At 46.6% G+C, this 20,047-nt stretch overlaps 1 protein-coding gene across 2 annotated transcripts in view; it reads left to right on the forward strand.

Moving 5' to 3' along the window:
• Positions 1 to 14,014: 14,014 nt before the first annotated feature.
• The window catches only part of Rest (RE1 silencing transcription factor), a 20,292-nt gene continuing 14,259 nt past the window's right edge, over positions 14,015 to 20,047 (forward strand). Inside the window, exons 1-2 of one of the 2 annotated variants that reach the window (XM_050149982.1) lie at positions 14,015 to 14,326; positions 16,431 to 17,334. In XM_050149982.1, the coding sequence (XP_050005939.1) occupies positions 16,440 to 17,334 (895 nt within the window). In that variant the 5' untranslated portion in view covers positions 14,015 to 14,326; positions 16,431 to 16,439. Of the gene's footprint in view, positions 14,327 to 14,429; positions 14,949 to 16,430; positions 17,335 to 20,047 lie in introns of those variants that run through there. The other variant, XM_050149983.1, reaches the window with a different exon arrangement.

Below are 20,047 nucleotides of genomic sequence, written 5' to 3' on the forward strand. Positions count from 1 at the left end.
CAGAGGCAGACAGATCTCTCTGAGTTCAAGGCCAGCCTGGTCTACAAACTGAGTTCCAGCACAAGCTCCAAAGCTACACAGAGAAACCCTATCTCAAAATACAAAAGTAAACAAATAAAAAATAAAAATAACACACGCCTTTAATCTCAGTACTTGGGAAACAGAGGCAGGCAGATCTCTGTGAGTCTGTGGCTAGCCTAGTGGATAGAGTGAGTTCCAGGACACACAATGACAAAAGACAGGGTTTCATTATGTAATCCTGACTGCCTTGCAGCTCACGGAAATTCATAGAACACTTTCTTCTGGGTCCTGGGATTAGAGTGTGTACCACCAAGCCCAGTCCAAACGATGAAATCCTTGATGGTGGATGACCAATAAGATGGCTGAGCGGGTAAAAGCCCTTGTCTTGCAAACCTGACAAGCTGAATCCTGCATCCTATGATAGAAGGAAAGAAGCAACTCCATGCCATGTGTTGGAGCCTTAGTATACCTGCATCCACACCTCCTCCCACATACACCACAGGTACCCCAGAGTAACTAGGTTAAAGAATTAATGAATTCTTGGAGCTGGATAGATAGCTCTGGGGTTAAGAACACAGGCTGTTCTTCAAGAGGACCCCGGTTCCATCTCCAGTACCCAGATGGCAGTTCACAACATCAGGCCCGATGGTACAGAAGTACCATGTCTGCCACTAGGGAAGTTAAGTCAGATCAAAAGTTCAAGACCTAACTGGACAGCTGAATAGGTAAGACAGAAAAAGTCAATTTCACCCCTAACCTATACTCTTGAAAGTAACTTTCTCTTAAGTCTGAGGCTTTTTTTTTTCTACATTTTATTTTCATCTTATGAGTACAGTTTTTTTTTTTGCTTGAATATATATGCGTCTTTGCGCCAGAACAGAGGCCAGAAAAAGGCCCCATGTCTCTTGGAACCAGACTCACAGACACTTGTGAGCCTTCGAGTGGATGCTGGGAATTGACCCCAGGTCCCCTCGGAAAGCAGCCTTAACCACTGAGCCATCTTTCTTGTTCTTAGTTTGTACTTATTTTGAGATCGCTCAGGTTGACCTTAGACTTCCTATGAAGCTGAGTACAGCCTTGGACTTCTTACCCCACCTCCATCTCCCAAATGCAGTGTTAGGTTGGGAGCGTAGGTCCTAGCCCCCAGGCCTGGCCTGGACTTCAAATCCCAGCAGGCCAGGTCCTGACTCCTCCCTGGGGGTGGGGTCAGGACCACTCCTCAGGGTACTTAAGTGATCCCCCCAAAAGAAGAACACATGGTCCCCCTTTCTTCCTCCCGGGAGTCGCTTTCTGCGGCTTCCCGTTTCCCCCTCGGGGCCACGCGAGAGCGCAGATCTCCCATTAAACTTAGATATTTCTTAATTTGGCTTGTTTTGATTTGGCTTGATTGGGAATTTTTGCGTTGTCAGAGAGCTCGCTTAGGAAATATTCCTAACATGCAGATTGCAAGATGCTCCCCACCGAGCCCAGTCTCTCATTTAGCACCTCACTGGAGCTAGTGTTATCCAGACAAGACGAGGTGTGTGTCCCGTATAAGCTGATTGATGGGACTGCAGCATGGTTAAGGGGAAGGTGTTTATTGTAGCTGTGACAGAGAGACCAGCCAGAGGCATCAGGAAGAGTCCAGAGCAGAGAGGAAAAAGTAGCAGACTGAATATGGCCAGCAGACTGGACCTGGCCGGAAGTAGAACAGAGAGGTGGAGAAAGAGGTACAGCTGAAATGGGGGAGGGGGTTGTAAGGAGCAGGAGTAGCTGTGGTGGAGGGATGCCTGGGAGCTGGGAGAGTTTAGGCTGGGGAGGTGATAAGAGCATGGACTTTCTAAAGTATGCTTCTCATCCTGAGGGAGCCCTGAGGCCAACATGCTCCTTTGTATGTTAGTAGGTACTCCAGATGGCGTTTGTCCCTTCTGCCTTTGGGATTTGGAGGAAAATGGAGTTTCCTTTGAACCTGACATGTCTCACACTGGTTCCATCACAATCTATCTTTTCGGTTCTGTATCCCACCCTGGTTCTGCGCTCCGTCTTTTCGATCTTTTTTGTTTTGATTTTCAAAACCTGGACCTCTCCGGGCGGTGGTGGCGCACGCCTTTAATCCCAGCACTTGGGAGGCAGAGGCAGGCGGATCTCTGTAAGTTCGAGACCAGCCTGGTCTACAAGAGCTAATTCCAGGACAGGCTCCAAAACCACAGAGAAGCCCTGTCTCGAAAAAAAAAAAAAAAAAAAAAAACCTGGACCTCGCTCTGTAGACCAGGCTGGCCTCGAACTCACGGAGATCCACCTGCCTCTGCCTCCCGAGTGCTGGGATTAAAGGCCTACACCACCGTGGGCCAGCTCTGCCGCCTTTGCAGTCTTATTTCGATTCAACTCCTGATGTTTTTCCGGTTGGGTTCAGTTTAAACTCCTCACCGCTTGTCTGGCCTTTGTCTCTAGCTTTTCTAGAACGACGTGTTAAGAACAGCCAGAAATCAAGGCTCTGGGCACCGTGTACCACTGGCTGCTTTGTTTCCGGCAAGACAAAGGAAGCTACCTCCTGCAGCTTGCTCAACCTCCAGCTTGAAGCCGTCTTTCCTTTGAAGTGCAAACTCCTCCAGCAGGCTCTCAAGCAGGGCTTGTTGCATTTCCTCCTCTGGGTTAAACCCTGGAAAGTTAAAACTCATTTCCTCTGTCTGTACCTTCTTCCTATCCGCTACCACCCTCTTTCCTTACAGAAGGAGGCCAAAAGTCTCCTGCCAGATAAAGATAACCTAACTAACTGGAAGGCGGCAACCAGGCGTGGGGTGGCTCAGACCGAGAATCCCGGAGGTCGCAGCAGTAGGTTCTCAGAGTTCAAGGCCAGCCTGGTCTACCACGCGAGTTCCAAAATAGCCAGGGCTACACAGAGAAACCCTGTCTTGAAAAACCAAAAATAACAGCAACAAGAAGAAGGTGACTTTTCGGTGTTTACTATTAGAGAGTGTCTCTGCAGGAAATGCTTGGGTACTCAGGTGTGACTCCAATGAGAGGATTTGAACATTGTACTAGATTAATGCAAAGAACAAAATAGCCCCACCAAGAAAAACTAGTTTTATATGCGCACCTATTGTCTGATTTGTCAGGCTTCCTTCTTGTTTGAGACAGGGGCTGCCTGTGCAGCTCATAAAGGCTCTAACCCCCTAACCCCCAACTCCCACCCTCAGCCCCAATCCTCCTGCCTTAGACTCCTCAATGCTGGAATTACAAGCATTTGTCCCAGCTTCCTGCTTAAGAATTTTTATTTTGGGGGTTTGCTCCTTTGGTTTTTCTTTCTGATGTTTGTGTTTTTCGTGGTTGTGAGGGTGGGAGAACGTTGGTTTTTGCTTTTGGTTTTGCTTTTACAGAGTCTGCTGTTGTAGCCCTGGTTGGCCTCGAACTCACATATAGAGACCTGGCTGTCAATCTCCACCTCCCAACCACTGCCTCCTAAGTGAATCTGTGAGTTACTACACTGTTTTGCTGTTGTTGTTTTGAGACAGTCTCCCACAAGCTCTTAGCCAAGCCTTGTCAGGAATTCCCCTCCCGCATCTGAGGAGAATGACCTTGAACTCCTGAGCTTCTGTGCCCCCCCCCCCCAAGTGTTGAGATTACAAGTATACAGTGCCACAGCTAACCTCAAAAAAATTTTAAAAAACCTTTTGTAGGCTCACTCTGGTGCTGGGTTGATGTGCCTCTGTAGCTGTCAGTGATACAGGAAACATGTTTGTTTTTTAGAGAAACAAGGCAGAGCTGAAACATGCACGGGGGAATATACTAACGAGAATGTCGAAGGCTTAGATTCACTTTTCCAGTGTGTCCTGCAGGGCAAAAAGATTCCTGGTATTTAAACACACAACATCGCAGGCATACTTCTGTCTTTACCAACCAGAATGTTTAGCAAATTTAATAAATACTGTGTTGTTTTTTGTCTAAAAAATTATTTTTTTACTAGCATATATTAGTTATGCATGATGCATTAGGTCCAGAAGAAACTCAGGACAAATGGCTAAGATATCAAAATGGGTGCTGGACGTCCTGAGTACCTGTTCCAGAGTCCTGGTTCCGCTCAGCTCTTCTCACCCCCGCCGTCTACCCTAAACCTCTTCAGTTTCTGAACTTTGCTTCCCTTCTCCCGATTCCTCTTTCCTGTAAAATTTGGGCATTCGGCATTGCAGTCTACTCTTGTTCTTTTCTCTCTGGGTCCTTGGCTCCTCCCTTCATATTTCCTCTTCCCTCTCCGTTTCCTTCCTCTCTCACTCTTCCCATCTCTCTCTCCTCTCATGGCCCGGTCTAGTCTGCTGGACCCTTCCAGAAGAGTCTGGCTGTTCTCTCCTTCATATCTACAATAAAAATCTTCTCTTCAGTCATACCTAGGAGTGGTCATGTCCTCATTTTCATTAATAAGTTTATTATGACTTCCCACAAATGTATATAATGTATTTTGATCCTATTCATCCTCCATTACCCTATTACCTCCCATGGCTCATGTTATTTATTTATTTAATATATTATTTATCCTTTGACAATTTAATATTTACATAGTTACATATATCTTGACCATACCCACCCCGAGCTCCTCCCTCTGTCCCACATCCCTTTCTCACATTTATACCTTTGTGTGTGTGTGTATGTGTGTGTGTGTGTGTGTGACACACTAGTTCAGTTACTGCTGGGAGGGAGACTGAACTTGTTGACTTGATCTTGGACCGGTAAGGATAGGGGCAGTGAGTCCCTGTGAAGGCCTTGAGCAACACTCCTCCCACCCTCTGTCTCTTCCCACACTCTCTGCCTCCTCTCCCCCTCCCCTGCTGTTCTGTCTGGACCTTGAAGGGGAGGAAGTCCATGGAGACTTCCCAAGAGCAGAGAACTTACCAGTCTTTTCTTCTCAGCACTTTGTGTTGGTGACATCATTTTTAAGTTTTTTTTTTATGTTTTTGGAAACGAGGTTAGATTATGTAGCTCTGGCAAGCCTGGAGCTGTCTGCATAGAGCAGGCTGTTCTCAAATTTAAAGTGCTCTGCTTGTCTCTGCTTCCTGAAAGATGGGATTAAAAGTGTGTGTGTGTGTGTGTGTATTTATTTGTTTGTTTTAGTTTATGTGTATGAGTGTTTTGCCTGCATTTAAATATGTGGACCATACGAATGTCTTGTGTCCGGTATTCTTAGAGGTCAGAAAATAGCATCATATCCTCTAAAACTAGAATGATGGATAGTTAATAAGTCACCATGCACGTGCTGGGAACCAAACCCAAGCCCTTTGCAAGAGCAGCATGTACTCTTAACTAATGGACTGTCTTCAACCCTTAGCTTATTTTTATTTAATTATGTGCTTGTGTTTACATGTGGGTGTAACTTGTACGCGTGTGAGTCAGACGATAGCTTGTGAAAAATCAGTTCTCTCCCTCCACCACTACATGGGTCCTAGGGAATGAATGAGACTTAGGTTGTCAGGCATGGTGGCAGATGCCTCTCACTGGCCTGAAATTGTATTTTTAAAAAGTCAGGTTTAGGCTGGCGTGGTAGCTTAGTTGGTAGAGACCTTAGACTGGGCTCAATCTTTGGCATTCCATAACACCAAAAATGGCAGCAAAAGCATCAGTCCAGCATTTGGGAGGGTTGGAGGCAGGAAGATCAGAGGCTAAAGGTATCCCCGTTACATGGCTGGATCAAGGCCAGTCTGTACAATTTTGTCTTGTCTCAAAAAATGTTAAATGTACCAGCACTTGGGAGGCAGAGACAGGAAGATCTCTATGAGTTCGAGGCCAGCCTGGTCTAAAGAGCGAGTTTCAGGACAGGCTCCAAAGCCTGAGAGAGAGAGAGAGACAGAGACAGAGACAGAGAGACAGAGAGGAGAGACAGAGTGGGAAAGGGAGAGAGAGGGGACAGAGAGAGAGAGAGAGAGAGAGAGAGAGAGAGAGAGAGAGAGAGAATGGGGAAGAATGACACAAGAGACAGAGATAAGGTAGTTTGTGATTATATTTCAGGCATGGGTTGGAGCTCTCTTCTGAGGTGAATCAGGTTCTTTTGGTTCCTGGAAAGAGATTTATGATGTCAGTGATTTCTTTGTTTGGTTTTTGTAAGAACAATGTCCCTTGATAAGTAGGCTGGCCTAGAATTCCTAGAGATTACCCTGTGAGCTACCACAACCACCACCCCTATAGCTTCAGTGATGGCCTGGGGTTAAGGAAGAGTGCTGACAGCAAGGAGTTGGCTACTGGGCTTCAAGGGAGTATTGGAAGTAATATAAATAATCTCTATCTTAACTCTACTGAAGGCTACAAAATTTTTTCTTTCAAATTCCAAGAAATTGCTGGGCCGTAGTGATGAATACTTTTAGTCCTAGCACTTGGAGGCAAAAGCAAGCAGATCTCTGTGAGTTCGAGACCAGCCTGGTCAAGAGACCTAGTTCTAGGACAGCTAAGTCTGCGCAAAGAAACCCTGTCACAAAAAACAAACAAACAAACAAACAAAAAAGAGAAAAAGTCCAAGAAATAAGCATTGTTCAATGTTTTTTTTCCTTTTTCTGGTCATCTGACTATGCTGTGAGCATACCAGGTAAGAGTTTTGTTATTGATCTGTATCCCCCCCCCCAGGCCAGAATTGAGCAACTTAATCTTAAGCAAGTGGGTAACTGAGTTCAGGAAAGCCTGGATTATATAATGAGACTCTAGTTCAAAACAATATAATCATCATAATACAATAAAGATAAGTATGGTGAATAAGACCCATAACCACAACACTTAGGAGGTTAAGGCAGAAGGATTTCCGTGTGTTTGAGGCCAGACTAGACTATAGAAGAAGACTCTGTCAAAAGAAAAATACTATGATTATCTCTGGTTTTCTTTCTATAATCTGTGAGTTTAATGATATTTTCTTTTTCTGAGTGTGTGTGTGTTTGTGTGCACCTTCTTGCAAGGAGAGGGGGTCACATCTAAAATCTCTGGCATAAGAACAGACAGGAGGACCAATGAAACAGAATAGAAGACCCGGATATCAATCCACACAGCTTTGAACACCTGATATTTGATAAAGAAGCAAAAAATATCAAATGGAAAAAAGAAAGCATTTTTAACAAGTGGTGCTGGCATAACTGGATATCAACATGTAGAAAAATTAAAATAGACCCATATCTATCACCATGCACAAACCTCAAAACCAAATGGATCAAAGACCTCAACATAAAGCCAGTCACACTGGACCTCATAGAAGAGAAAGTGGAAGTACACTTGAACGCATTGGCACAGGGAACCACTTCCTATATTTTGGGTTGTGAGCCTAGCCTTTAATGGCTGAGCCATCCCTCCAGGCCAGGGAACCACTTCCTAAATAGAATGTCAGCAGCACAGACTCTGAGAGAAACAATTAATAAATGGGATCTCCTGAAACTGAGAAGCTTCTGTAAGCATAGGACACAGTCAATTAGACAAAATGACAGCCTACAGAATGGGAAAAGATTTTCACTAACCCCACATCAGACAGAGGTCTGATCTCCAAAATATACAAAGAACTCAAGAAATTGGTTGTCAAAAGGACAAATAATTCAATTAAAAAAAATGGAGTACAGACCTAAACAGAGAACTCTCAACAGAGGAATCCAAAATGTCTGAAAGACACTTAAGGAAATGTTCAACATCCTTAGTCATCAGAGAAATGCAAATCAAAACAACTCTGAGATTCTATCTCACACCTGTAAGAATGGCCAAGATCAAAAACACTGATGACAGCTTATGCTGGAGAGGTTTTGGGGAAAAGGGAACACTCCTGCATTGCCGGTGGGAATGCAAGCTGGTTCAGCCCCTTTGTATATCAGTGTGGTGATTTCTCAGAAAATTAGGAAACAACCTTCCTCAAGACCCAGCAATATCACTTTTGGGTATATACCCAAAGGATGCTCAATCGTGTCACAAGGACATGTGCTCAGCTATGTTCATAGAAACATTGTTTGTCTGGGCTGGAGAGATGGCTCAGAGGTTAAGAGCATTGCCTGCTCTTCCAAAGGTCCTGAGTTCAATTCCCAGCAACCACATGGTGGCTCACAACCATCTGTAATGAGGTCTGGTGCCCTCTTTTGGCCTGCAGGCATACATATAGACAGAATGTTATATACATAATAAATAAATAAATATAAAAAATTTTTATTTATTATAAGGGGAAAAGTCACGCAACAGGAAGGTGAAGTCCAAGCTTTCCTCAGTTGTTGTCAGTTGACTTCTTTTTTTTTTTTTTTTTGGTTTTTTGAGACAGGGTTTCTCTGCGGCTTTGGAGCCTGTCCTGGAACTAGCTCTGTAGACCAGGCTGGTCTTGAACTTACAGAGAGCCGCCTGCCTCTGCCTCCCAAGTGCTGGGATTAAAGGCCTGCACCACCACCACCCGGCAAATAAGGTTATTTTTAAAAAGTTTAAAAAAGAAAGATTTATTGGGACTCAGGGTTTCTCTGTGTTGCTCAGGAGAGGATGGTTTTGCAGGATCACATGCATGCACACAAGCATGTAGTGATATTTCATTTGTATTTTAATAAATAAAGCTTGCCTGAAGATCAGAGAGCAAAACAGCTGCTCTGGTCAGCCTTACAGACCAGTGGTGACATACACTTTTTTTTTTTTTTCAAGACAGGATTTCTCTGTAGCTTTGGAGCCTGTCCTGGAACTAGTCCTTGCAGACCTGCCTGGCCTTGAACTCACAGAGATCCTCCTGCCTCTGCCTCCCCTCTGACACCTACTTTTAATTCCAGTAATACTAGTTTGCCTTAGAAACTGGGCAGTATTGGTGCACGCCTTTTATTCCCAGCACTCAACTGGAATTTAAAATAGGAGGAGACAATTCTCAGACTCAGTCGCATTCTGAAGACTGAGGATCCAGGAGGAAGCAGGATCACCATTTCAGCCTGAAGTAGAGGTAAGAGTGAGTGGCTGGCTGTTTTGCTTTTCTGACCATCAGGCTGAACCCCAATAATTGTCTCTGGGTTTTATTAATTATTAATTGTGTTATAGAAGCACAGAGACATAAATAAATATGGTGGGTGTGGTGGTACAGACTCAACGCCAGCACTACCTAAGGTAGAGGCAGGCTAATTTCTGAGTTCCAGGCCTGCATAGCCACCTAGTGTGGTGGCTCTCAGCTTTTGGATCTCAAACCATTTGCGGTTGCATATCAGGTATTTACTTTATGATTAAAGCAGGTGTCTTTAATCTCAGCCCTCGGGAGGGAGAGGCAGGCAGATCTCTGGGTTCAAAGCCAGCCTGGTTTACAGAGCAAGTTCCAGGACAGCCAGGAGTACACAGAGAAACCCTGTCTTGGAAAAACCAGCCAACCAATGAACACATGACTCATAACAGTAGCAAAGTTACAGTTCTGAAGTGGCAATGAAATATTTATTTATTTATTTATTTATTTTATACGCATTGGTGTTTTTTTGCCTTCATATATGTTTGTGTGAGGGTGTCTGTAGTTGTGAGCTGCCATGTGGGTGCTGGGAATCAAACCCTGGTCCTCTGGAAGAGCAGTCAGTGCTCTTAACTTCAGAGCCATCTCTCCAGCCCCAGCAATGAAATAATTTTATGGTTAGGAGTCACATGAAGAACTGCATATTAAAGGGTCCCAGTAGAAGGTGGAGAACACTGACTTAGAAGTTCGAGGTCAGCCAGGGGCAACATTGTCTGGAAGGGAGGGAAGAGAGGAAGAAAGAAAACACCGGAAAAGAAAACAAAATGAAATTTAAAAAGAATATTCAGAGTTTTTATTTCTTATCTCTCCCCCTGGATCTTTATTTATTTGTTTGTTTGTTTGTTTGCTTGTTTTTCCAAGACAGGGTTTCTCTGTGGTTTTGGAGCCTGTCCTGGAACTAGCTCTTGTAGACCAGGCTGGTCTCGAACTCACAGAGATCCTCCTGCCTCTGCCTCCCAAATGCTGGGATTAAAGGTGTGTGCCACCACTGCCCGGCTCCTGTGGATCTTTATATTGTGAATTCCTCGGCTAGTAGGGGAAGTTCTCTTCAGTCCTGCACTGGCCAGGTTTTCTTTTCATTGGTGACTATAGAGGTCAGACAGAACCATCAGTCTCAGGATGGGAGTATTGTACTCTGACTTCTGATCTGCATAAGCCTTGAGGCTGGCTGCCCTTCCCAAGCAGATTATTAAACCTCAGTATGATCTAGAGAAAAGATGAAATGCTGTTAATAAAAGCATATGGAAGTTCAAAACTTTTAAGTGCATTGGTGTTTTGCCCGCAGGTGTGTCTGTATGAGGGTGTTGGAACTGGGATGGAACCCCTGGAACTGGAGTTATATGATCTTAAGCTGCATGTGGGAATTGAACAGTTCCCTCTGCTAGAGCAGTCAGGGCTCTTAACCGGTGAGCCATCTCTCCAGCCCCCACAAACAGTATTTAAGCAAATGTTAAAACATCTCTGGAGAAGAATATGATTGAGCATATGGAAATTGAAATGAAACAAAAACAAAAAAGCAAAACCGATGGATTAAACACACAGGAAAGACCACTTAGAAAATAAGTCACTCACAGAGCAAAGTATTTTGTAGATTTTAAATTTGGGAGACAGCAAAATAGATTTTAGTCTGTCAAAAACAATTAAGAACTCAAGTTTATAGGACGAGGTTCCCATTCACCACCAGGAAGTCCATTGATTTGTAATTTGGCTTTGAATCTGACCTGTGGCCTGCCCGTCATGATAATTTGGGTCACTTTGAATATCCCATCCCTCGAACCAGAGCCTCTGCAGATGTTAAATGCGTGCCTCTGCCATGTGCCATTGACCTATTTGCATAACGATGCCAGGGACTAAATCCACAATTAATCAACCATTTCCAGTTAGCAGTCACAATGAGGAAGGCCATACATGCAGGAGCTGTAAAAAGCAGTGTTTCATGTGTGCCCTTCGGACATAGAGGAAATAGCTTAAGTCTCTCTCTCTCTTTTTAACTTTTTCACAGACTGGGTCTCATTATGTACCTCTGGCAAGGCTAGAACTTGCTGTGCAGATGAGGCAGGCTGTTGACCTGTGACCCTCTCGTCTCTGCTTCATGAGGGATAGGATTACAGCAAAGTGCCACCACATCTGGCCTCATAGCTGACAGATTAAGTAGAAGCTAAGCATCCAAAAATACGTCAGGCCTGTCAGGAAGGAGACAGACTCTGTGAGTTCGAGGCCAGCCAGGTCTACAGCGTGAGTTTCTGGACAGACTCCAAAGCTACAGAGAAACCCTGTCTCAACAACAACAACAACAACAACAACAAAAAAGTTTGTTTGCTTGGTCAATGCCTCCCAGGCAGTTAAATCAGCTATAGTTTATTATCAGTTATGTAGGAATTACAAGGCCAGCCTGGGCTACTTGTTAAAATTCAATAGATCCATAAATAGAAAATCTTCCTCAAGCCTGGAGTGGATGGGTGGTGGTGGCACACACCTTTAATTCCAGAGCTTGGGAGGTTGAGGCAGGTGGATCTCTGAGAGTTCAAGGCCAAGGTGGTCTATGGAGTTCCAGCAGAGCCCGGACTACCCAGAGAAACCCTGTCTCAAAACACAAACAAGAAAATCACTTAAGGGCTTAGATTAAGAACACAGAGGACTCTTGTTTAATTCCCAGCACCCACATGGTGGCTCACAACTGTTTGGAAATCCAGTTCTCGGGGATCTGGTACCCTCACACAGACACACGTGCAGTCAGAGCACTGCATTAAAAGAATAAACTAGCTGGGTGGTGGTGGTGCACACCTTTAATCCCTACACTCAGGAGGCAGAGGCAGGTGGATCTCTGTGAGTTCGAGACCATCCTGGTCTACAGGAGCTAGTTCCAGGACAGGCTCTAAAGCTACAGAAAAACCCTGTCTGGAAAAGCAAAAAAAAAAAAAAAAAAAAAAAAAAAATCCAAAAAACAAAATCGGTTGGGAGAGTGCTTAACATGCGAGACTCCCTGAGTTTGATCCCCAGCACTGCATAAACCTGGGTGCGTTGATCCATGCTTTTAACCCCAGAATTTGGGAAGTATAGGCAATATGATCAAGTGGGCAAAGTCATTTTAGGTTACACAGTAGGTTTAAGCCAGTATGCCTGTGTCTTCCTTTTTTGGAACAGGGTCTCATTTGGTCTCCTGTATGCTAAACTGGCCTCACACTAGTGTAGTTGGAAATGACCTTTAACTCCCAAGCACTGTTCCTGGCCCAAGCCACTCACCAGGTATCTCTTCACCAGTTCAATCAGGTCAATGAAAAGTTATTGTTTTTTTTGCTGTTTTTTATCTATTCTTTCTTACTCAATTTTATTCAACTAAGAGTTCTTTTCAAATCTGACTCAGTATATAGGGCTTGCTTTTAAAAGAGTTTGGTGCACAGTGGCCCTAACTGTACAACCACAATTTGGATGCTAGCGTAGCCTACACAGGGAAGCGTGTCTGGGAAAAGACAAAAAAAAAAAAATTACAGAAATCTTCAGTGGTCAAGTACCTTAAGGCCTTCATTTTATTTTGCATCCAGCTTTGTGATAATTGGTATTATATTGTCGGCTGGGCGGTGGTGGCACATACATCTATACCCCAGCACTCGAGAGGCAGAGGCAGGCCGATCTCTGAGTTCGAGGCCAGCTTGGTCTACAGAGCAAGTTCCAAGACAGCTAGGGCTGCTACACAGAGAAACCCTGTCTCGAAAAACAAAAACCAAACCAAACCAAGTAATGTATTATTTGGGTCTTTGGGAAAATGGGTTCTACAGAAGTGTGCCAAGAAAGTCATGGAAACTCTGTCAAAGAAAAACCTGAGGTTCCTTTGCTTGCTTGTTCTTGTAGGAAGTTTCTAGATCCTCTTAGGGCCTATCACCAACCCCTATAACTCTCACCCGCTGCTCCCTCTGCTGCAATCCTAACAGGTTCACAGGTTTTCATAGGCAATGCCTGCCTTGAGAGCCACTAAGAGCTTTAAACTTTAGTTGGTCGATCACCGCCTACAAATTAAAGGACAGGCTTCACGGCCCACATTTTAAGAAGACATTAAAGGCAGGCTAAAAGTGTTTCAGCTGAGAAGGGACAGGACTTGAGACTGCCTGTGCCCATTACAGGATGTCAGGCATTCAACCTGACTTGGCTTTGTCTCAGCTCCCACAAGGACTGCGTTTCCCCTGGTTAGAGTTTGAAATTTGAAAGCATTTTACCTCGTGAAGCTTAAAATGACAATTAGCTAAGGATAAAGATCTATGGTTGGAGACTTAGAAGGTTTGTCTCTTTGGTTGAGACAGGTTTCGCTTTGTAGCTGTGGCTGGCCTGGTATTTGTTTTGTAGCACTCTGGCTTCAAACTCTCAACAATTCTCCTGTCTCTGTCTACAGAGTTCTGAGGCTGATTACAGACAGGATCAGTACCCCCAATTTACCAAGTGGCAGTGGATGACCTTGATATCCTGGTGCTTACAATCTTTCAAGTAAGATTAAAAGCATGTGCAGCCAGACCCAATCTAACAATTTTCTTTTTTAAAAATCTTATTTATTTTGTACTGGGTCCCTAAGTAGTCCAGGCTGATCTTGAACCCAGGCCTTGAACTCTTGAGTCTCCAGTCTCAACAGCATCCTGAATGCTGGGATTACCAGGGAGAGCCCACACGCCACGCCTGAACCGTGTTTTCCAGGGCTTTAGACTTGAGAGCCCAGTGACAATACTTCTCAAGAGGGCGGTCAACGCCTGCACATTTTTCTTGAACCACTCCTATTCTCGGGCACGCTCTGCTAAGGCTGGGGGCAACTTTGGCCATTTATAAAAGAAAGGAGCAAAGGGGAGCAGGTTCCGCCCCTTTAATGAGCCTAGGGCGGGAGTGGGGGCCGGGCGGATTAGGTGAGCTTCCCCCGAGGCGCGCCCCCAGCCATCCCAAGAGAACTCATCAAGCCCTTGGGCCGAGGGGCGGGGCGCGCCTAGCGGCCACGCGCGCGGGCGGGGAGGGGGCGTGTCCGCGGGCGCGCGCGGCCGGCGAGGGGGCGTGTCCGGCGGGCGGACGGACGGGCGGGCGGCGGCGCGGGCCGGGTGCGCGGCGCAGCGTCCTGTGCTGGAATGTGCGGCTCCCGCGAGCTCGCGGCGCAACAGCAGACCGGGCGCCGCCGAGGCCGCGGGCCCCAGACCGGGGCAGCGGGGAGCTCTGCGACGGCAGGGCGAGGGCCGGAGGTCTGATCCCGCTCCGCGATCGCCCCGCGGGTCTCGCGGGCCTCGGCTCTCAACTTTTCCCCGCTCTCTCTCCCCTCCCCCGAAAGTCCAGCAACAAAGAAAAGGAGTTGGGAGCGACGGCAGCGGCGACGCGGGGGCGGCGGTCCGTGGGCGCGCAGGCGAGCGGGTAGGACGACGCGGACTTGGGAGGGCGGCGGGCAGGCGCGGAGCGGCGCGAGGCGCTGTCCAGGGCTGATCTGCAGATACTGTGGCTCGGGCGGCGCGGCGGGCGGGCGGGCGGGGGCGGGATCAGGTTACGGAGCGAGTCACGGGCTGGGCCGGGGGCTGGTGCGGAGCGGAGGTGGGGGCACCGGTCCCCCAGTCGAGCTCGGGGCGGCCCTTCCGCACGGCGCTGGGTGTCGGGGCGGCGGAGGCCGGAGCGCCGCTGCTGGTGGCCGCGGTCCTGAAACTTCCCCTCTGCCCGCCCTCCCCTTCTTCGCCCGGGGCCCACCGTTCCGGGCCCCGTCGGCGTCCCAGGCTCGCCGCCCCCTCCCCCAGGCCGGGCCAGGGCCGGAAGGCGACCGCCCCGCTTGACTCAGCCCGGGGCACGGGCGGCGCCGCCGGCGGGCTGGACAGCGATTTCTGCGGCCCGCGCTGGCTCTGCGCGGTGGGGGAGCGAAGTTCGCAAACTTCCGGGCGCGGGGGCGGCGGCGGCCCGCGTGGGGCCCCTCGGTGAGACCGGGGACCGGCAGCCTCGGGAGGGCGCCTCCGAGCCCCGGCACAGGCCCGAGCCGGACGCCGGCGGCGAGGTAACTTTCCGACCCGGTCCTGCCTGGGCTCAGCGCGGGCGGCGGGGGAGGGGACTGCGGGGCCGCGGCCGGGAGGAGAGGCGCCTCTAGGGTGGTGGGCAGCGCTCGAGGGCGAGAGCCGAGGCACCGCCCGCGGCTCGGTGGCGGAGAGGAAGCAAGAGGGCCCAAGTTTGCAAAGAGCTGCTTTGTGTTTGGTATTTTGAGAAAATGGCCGAATGCCTATTTCAGTTAGGAATGCCGCCGCCGAGGCCGGCGCTGGTGGCAGCAGCACGTAGGAATTCCGTGCAACACGTTGCGCTCGGGCTTTGCTTGCACAGCCTTTCCGAGAAATGTGGGGATTCTTTGGAGTGTGGCAGCTGGGGTTCATTTCATGGGGAACTTTAAGTGGATGTTGGTGGGGGGGGGGTCAGTTTTGGAATCCGTGGGACTGTTAAACCAGGGGAGGAGAGTTGTGGCCCGCTGCTTCCTGTGATGGCATTCGACTCCAACTTTTTGTTGGGGCATGTAACTGAGAGTGCGAGCTTGTGTTTAGACGCTTGGCGAAACGGACTGCTTTTTGTATTTTCGGTTTTAAGTGTATGTTTTGGTACTTTTTGCATGTCTTGCCTTTACTACTTTGCAAAAGGACACTGAGTTCGAGGCTAGCACCTTTTGAGAGTAGACGTTGAGACCATTTAAAAACTCAACTTGTTTTCAAGAAGGTGATCTGTAATGGCTTCCTCTAGGCAAGTAGGCCAAGTCAAGCACAATGCGCCAAAGTTGCTGGTTGACGTGTTGAGTTGCACGGCTCTTAGGGGAGTTTTCAAACAGAAAAAACGCTTCAAAACTTCCCCTTTTGTGGGAAAAGGGATCCATAACCACCCCTTTAAGTTAAGAGTCATCCAAAAAATTAAAAGTCGGTTGGTTTTTCAGTTTATTCTTTTAGAGTTCGTTGAGTTTTCTGGAAGAAATTAAATCCCACCCTTCCAGATTCCTTGATCTATTCATTATACACATAGAATCGCTTGTGGATTGGAGGGGGGGTTCTCATTCAGACCACTGAACTGTTGAAAGGGAAAACGGGGAGAACAATAGTTTACTATTCAGGGCTTTGAAACAAAAGTTATTTTAGTTGACATTAAAAATGTTTAACCACCAGAAAAAGGTTGACACACTTGGGTATGCCAGTGGTAGACCTAATGCATGAAAGAGTTGCGTTTTTTTTTTTTTGAGTGTAGGGAAATAGTTATTCATTTCTATGCTTTTGCGACTGCAATAAAAGGTAATTGAAAATTAACAGCAGTCTTGCTCAGCCTTCCTAGGTAGGATTACAGGCAGGCACCACCATTCCCAGCAAGAAACATATCTTAAATTTGTTGATAGAAGTTAACGAAGCTCATTGAGTTGTAAAGGATACATTGGAAAAAATGCTTGCTTTAGCTAACGAGGACCGGGTTTAAGTGTTTTTTTTTTTTTTTTTTTTTTTTGTTACACTTTATTCAGTGTGCAGTTATGGCCACCCAGGTGATGGGGCAGTCTTCTGGAGGAGGAAGTCTGTTCAGCAGCAGCGGCAACATGGGCATGGCCTTACCTAACGATATGTATGACTTGCATGACCTCTCCAAAGCTGAACTGGCGGCACCCCAGCTCATCATGTTAGCCAATGTGGCCTTGACTGGGGAAGTCACTGGCGGCTGCTGTGATTACCTGGTGGGTGAAGAAAGACAGATGGCAGAATTGATGCCTGTGGGGGACAACCACTTCTCAGATAGCGAAGGGGAAGGACTTGAAGAAGCCGCCGAACTCAAAGGTGACCCCAGTGGGCTGGTAAACGTGGGACTGAGAAGTTTGGAGCTCAGTGCAGTGGAGCCACAGCCGGTGTTTGAAGCATCAGCCGCCCCAGAAATGTACAACTCAAGCAAAGACCTCCCTCCCGAAACGCTTGGGACGGAGGACAAAGGCAAGAACACGAAGGCCAAACCCTTTCGCTGCAAGCCCTGCCAGTATGAAGCCGACTCCGAAGAGCAGTTTGTACATCACATCCGGGTTCACAGTGCGAAAAAGTTCTTTGTGGAAGAAAGTGCAGAGAAACAGGCCAAAGCCAGGGAATCTGGCTCTTCCACGGCCGAGGAGGGGGATTTCTCCAAGGGCCCCATCCGCTGTGACCGCTGTGGCTACAATACCAACCGGTATGATCACTACACTGCTCACCTAAAACACCATACCAGAGCTGGGGATAATGAGCGTGTCTACAAGTGTATCATTTGCACGTACACAACAGTAAGCGAGTATCACTGGAGGAAACACTTGAGAAACCATTTTCCAAGAAAAGTCTACACGTGTAACAAATGCAACTATTTTTCAGACAGAAAAAATAATTATGTACAACATGTTCGGACTCACACAGGTAAGAGAACCTAAATTTTATTTCATAAAATGTGTGTGTGTGTGTTTTTTTAAGCTTATAGATCACGTAAACCAAACACTAGTTTACAAGGGGAATTGAGGATTTAGACAGAAAAAAAAAGCCTACTGATTAAATTTGTATAGTTTGTCAAACAAAACTTTCAAACTTTATTACTCCCAATTTTGGTTTTCTGGTTTTGTCTTTTGGAATAGACTATAGATCTGGCTGCCTTAACTCATTGTTGGCCTCAAACTCTGATTCCCCCCCCTTCTCTGCCTCACTGCTGGAAGTTGCTCCACCGAGCTCCACCCTTTCTCTTTCTGTAACAGGGTCTCTCATGGTCCATACTGGCCTTGAACTCAACTATTCTATAGCTGAGGTTTAATTCCCTCTTTTTTAAAATATTTATTTATTATGTATACAATATTCTGCCTGTGTGTATGCCTGAAGGCCAGAAGAGGACACCAGACCCCATTACAGATGGTTGTGAGCCACCATGTGGTTGCTGGGAATTGAACTCACGACCTTTGGAAGAGCAGACAATGCTCTTAACCTCTGAGCCATCTCTCCAGCCCCTGAGGTTTAATTTTTTTTTTAATATTTATTATGTATACAATATTCTGTCTGTGTGTATGCTTGTAGGCCAGAAGAGGGCACCAGACCCCATTACAGATGGTTGTGAGCCACCATGTGGTTGCTGGGAATTGAACTCAGGACCTTTGGAAGAGCAGGCAATGCTCTTAACCTCTGAGCCATCTCTCCAGCCCCTGAGGTTTAATTTCTGATCTGCAGTTGAATTGCAGACGTGTGTCACTATGATTCTGAAGTGGGAGACGGAACACTGCTCTTTACTGTTGAGCCATTTCTCCAGCCAAGAGTAGAATCACTGCAAATTGAAGCCATTTTCCTAAGAGAGCAAGCAAACACACCCATGAGGATTACTTTGCAGACAGAACCAGCATTCTTGCTACTGAACCTGTGTGCTTTTTCCTTTTCTCTACTTTATGTAAAGGAGTGGTTGGACTGCATGTATGTGAGTGCACTGCATGTGTGCAGTACCTTCGGAAGCCAGAAGAGAGCATTGGCTTCCTGGAAACCCAATGGAGAGTTTTGTAGATGCAGAAAAGTGAACCTTTGGGTCTTCTGCGAGAAAGAACAGCCACTGAGTGCTCTTTACTGTTGAGCCATTTCTCCAGCCAAGAGTAGAATCACTGCAAATTGAAGCCATTTTCCTAAGAGAGCAAGCAAACACACCCATGAGGATTACTTTGCAGACAGAAACAGCATTTGTATCCTGATGGCCTACAGGTTGCGAGGACTTTCTGGCCCAGAAGTCAGGAATTCTTAAGGTTAGTGTAGCTCAGTAGTAAAGCACGTATGTTAGAACGCTTCATGTTGTGCCTTCAGCATCAAAAAGAAAATTATCAAAGTGGCTGGAGAGATGGATCAGCCTTTAAGATCGCTGCTGTCCAGCAGTAAGAGCACTAACTCTTCTAGAAGACCTAGCTCAGTTCCCAGGACCTACATGGCAGCTCAGTCCCAACTAAGTCCCAGGACATACACTCAAGACAACACCAATGGATATAAAATAAAAATGAATAAGAAAAAAACAGCTGGGAGGTGTTGATGCATAACTTTAATCCCAGCACTTAGGGTGCAGTGGCAGATGGATCTCAGGGTTCGAGGACAGCCTGGTCGACAGAGCAAGTTACAGGATAGGGAGGACTGTTACACAGAGAAGCCCTGTCTCAGAAGAAAAAGAAAAGCAAAAGTATTTTTAAACAAAACTAACCCCACAAAACTTGGGGGGTCCAGGGTCGGGCCATGTAACCCACTTGTGGATTCGAACAAACGAGAGTTGTGGCTTCAGTCTCCCGGAATCTTCTTCAGAGTATGAAACATGCTGTAGAGATGGCTTTGTGTACAAGAATGCTGCTGCTCTTCTGGGGTCTGAGTTCAGTTTCCAGCCTTTATGTTGGGTGGCTTCAGGACCTGTAATTCCAGAGGGATTGGTCTTCAGGAAGAAAGGAGAAGGCATCTGAGGCTGCTTTTTTTTTTTTTTTTTGAGACAGGTTTTGAAGGTCTCTGAAGTGCAGGCTAGCTCTGGATTCCTGAGTCCATTAGCCTCCAGACTATTTGGGGGATTATAGGAGTGAGGTACTAATGGTGTCAGTTTTTCCAAAATAACCTCTTTGAGGATAGAATTCGTTATTATACCATTTGTTGTAAGTATATAGTAGTTTTCCTCTGTATAGAGTGGTGTTGCCATTACTAAAGTCCTAGTAAAATAGTCCAAAGAAATTAAAGCCCTCAAGGCCAGCATTTGGGAGACTGAGGCAGGAGGATCTCTAAATTCATGGACAGTTTAGACTACTTAGACCACAGCTTAGTGAGTTCTAAGAATTTCATATTTTATCTTTTTCTGATTGATACAGCTCACACAGGAGTGCTTACAAACCTTGCACAAGGCCCAAAGTTTGACCTTTTTTTTTGTTTTTTTGAGATGGGGTTTTTCTGGCTTTGGAGCCTGGAACTAGCTCTGTAGACCAGGATGGTCTCAACTCACAGAGATCCGCCTGCCTCTGCCCCCCAAGTGCTGGGATTAAAGGCGTGCGCCACCACGGCCGGCCCAAGGTTTGACTCTTAACACCTACCCCAACCCCTAATAAATAAAAACAAATACAAGGACTGGCCAAAAAAAAAAAAAAAAAAA

Source organism: Alexandromys fortis, unplaced genomic scaffold (genome assembly GCF_014885135.2).
Source record: "Alexandromys fortis isolate MF-2015 unplaced genomic scaffold, M_Fortis_MF-2015_v1.1 scaffold_0, whole genome shotgun sequence".
Taxonomy (NCBI): Eukaryota; Metazoa; Chordata; class Mammalia; order Rodentia; family Cricetidae; genus Alexandromys; species Alexandromys fortis.